We start from the raw sequence: 2,463 nt of genomic DNA, 5'->3' as shown, positions 1-2,463 counted from the left end.
CGGCCAAAGACAGGTGCCTTGAGGCGCAGGCTTTTTCTGTCATCTCCCTTCCTGAAGATTGGCGTATGAAGCTGGATCTATCATCCGAGGCTTTGTCGACTTTTGGCCCACGCCTGCATGGCTGGTTGGCAGCAACTTAGCATGAAAAATACCAGAACAAGAACCACCGCCAAATTATTATAAAATTTAGTAGCTGTATGTTGGCGATGTATTCAAGATCGGCATTCCAAGGCTCAAGTCTGCATTCCGGCCGAGCTGGCAGACCTTGAACGATTTATACTCTGGATTGGCAGTGTTGGCCAAATCTTCCATCCGTGTGAATAAAAAGAGGACAGTATATTAGCTGTGAATTGATTGCCAGACAATTGTTTAACTAATTTTCCCTTTCTCCTTTTATTTCAGATGAGCTGGTTAGTTGGGCTGCTGATGAAGTGGCCAATCCGATTCCCCATGGTGCTGGTCCGGCCACAGGAGTACAGAATCATATGTTTGGGTGAGTATTGATTGGGTTTAGAGTAAATGACAAATTAATGACTTTTTATTGTTTTTTCAGGTGATTTATTGGATTTGGCTGTACCCATTCCCAAGGCTCTGGTCCGGCCAAGGACAGGTGCCTTGAGGCGCAGGCATTTTCTATCATCTCCCTTCCTGGAGATCGACTTGTGGAATTGGATCTATCATCTGGGGCTTTGTCGACTTTTGGTCTGCGCATGCATGGCTGATTGGCAGCGTCTTTTGCATGAGGAATACCAGAACAAGAACCACCGCCAAATTATTATTAAATTTAGTAGCTGTATTTTGGCGATATATTCAAGATCGACATTCCATGCTCAAGGCTGCATTCCGGCTGAGCTGGCAGACCTCGATCGATTCCCACTCTGGATTGGCAGTGTTAGCAAGACCATTGGTGTATCGATCCATCATCGATTTTCCAGCCATGGGCTGCTCTCGTAATGAACAAAATCGCCTTATGCAGAACGGCTGATTGCCGGCGCCACTGCGCGTATATGCACGTGAGGATCGTACATTTGATCTTGGATTAGCGTTATACGATCTTTATTTCCAGCAAACATGAGCTAGGGAGTGGCTATATAAATAATCTCATATCTAATGTTTTTGTTTTCTTATCTCTATTTTATTAATTATTGTGTCAAAAGATAATATTGGAAAATATAGAGGAGAAATGATATGGACATATTATATATTATATTGTTAATAGAATTCATGTTTTGATAGGAGCTCTCCAAGCTGTGATATGGTGCCCTTGTGATCTTTAGGAGCCTGTCTATCGTCTCCACTATAGCCGCCGCCGTCCTCGCCTATGGACATGTCTTCGCTGGGTGATGCCTCGTAGGCATCCTCGCGGTCGCTGTGGTATTCAATGTTGTCCGATTCTGCATCTTCGTCCATAAGATCATCATTGTCCAAGGCCCATGACCCATTGTTCGGAGAGTTGGGATTGGATACATCTTGTTGTGACGATGTCCACAGTGGCGGCGACGGCGATGGCGACGGCGTCGGCCACGGCGACGATGGCGACAATGGCGGTGGTGACGGCGACGACGACGATGGTGATGACGACAATGGCGACGTCGACGACGATGATACCATTGTCACCGGCAAGGAGGATGGCAATCTTGCTGTCACTGGTGTCTGGGTTGGCTGAAGTGCTGTTGATAGGAATATTTTTGGAATGGAGGCAGCTTGTGCCGATGTTGTTGCATTCATAAGAAGGCCCATTGGTGGAGAGGAGTCTAGGTCAGCAGCAAGGGCTGATGTTGATGCCGTGACAGCAGATGGTGATGGTTGCTGGTGTTGCTGCTGTTGTTGTTGTAGTGGCTGTTGCCGACGCTGTGGTTGCTGTTGTTGTTGAATTGGCTGCTGTTTGGTCTCCATTTGTTTCTTGAATCGGTCCAACAACTGCTCTTTCGCCTTTTGGTAGGTCGGGCAGCCCCTGTATGCGGTTATATGTTGCCCTCCACAATTGGCACATATCGGATCGACGCATCTGGGCTTTTCGCAATGGACTGTTTCATGACTGCCGGCACATTTCATACATATGTATGGCCGGCCGCAATATGAGCGTGTATGCCCATATTGCTGGCAGCGATGGCATCGGACCGGCTCTAGTGGCTTTGTATATTTCTCAATACTTACTGGCTGTTCTCCCAGCCTAGTCAATTTGAGGATGCGTAGGTGGGAGCAGTCTTTTATATAAGTATATCCGATAATTATTATCGAATATACCATGTTAAAAGAAATTATCATTGGAGGGATATACAATAAAAGTTTATTAATATTGGGGTGGTAAGCGTCTTGCAAAATTAACTTACACTTATAAAGTGAAGGGTATATTTCGACAGCGCTGTAAAAAACGTATGCATGTGCACACATACATATATTGTCTTTGGTTCTATTCCTGCAGTGTGATTTTTGACACACATAACATACACACATATGCAT

At 45.5% G+C, this 2,463-nt stretch overlaps 1 protein-coding gene across 1 annotated transcript; it reads right to left on the bottom strand.

The window, feature by feature from the left end:
* Nucleotides 1-1,212: 1,212 nt before the first annotated feature.
* On the bottom strand, nucleotides 1,213-1,896 carry LOC121404911 (proline-rich receptor-like protein kinase PERK8). Its single transcript, XM_041595331.1, has one exon. The coding sequence runs from the start codon at nucleotides 1,894-1,896 to the stop codon at nucleotides 1,213-1,215; it is 684 nt and encodes a 227-aa protein (XP_041451265.1).
* Between the last annotated feature and the right edge of the window lie 567 nt (nucleotides 1,897-2,463).

The sequence above is a fragment of the Drosophila obscura genome, unplaced genomic scaffold, assembly GCF_018151105.1.
Source record: "Drosophila obscura isolate BZ-5 IFL unplaced genomic scaffold, ASM1815110v1 contig_49, whole genome shotgun sequence".
Classification (NCBI taxonomy): Eukaryota; Metazoa; Arthropoda; class Insecta; order Diptera; family Drosophilidae; genus Drosophila; species Drosophila obscura.
The sequence above is the reverse complement of the archived record's forward strand: the minus strand, read 5'-3'. Positions and strand labels throughout refer to the sequence as shown.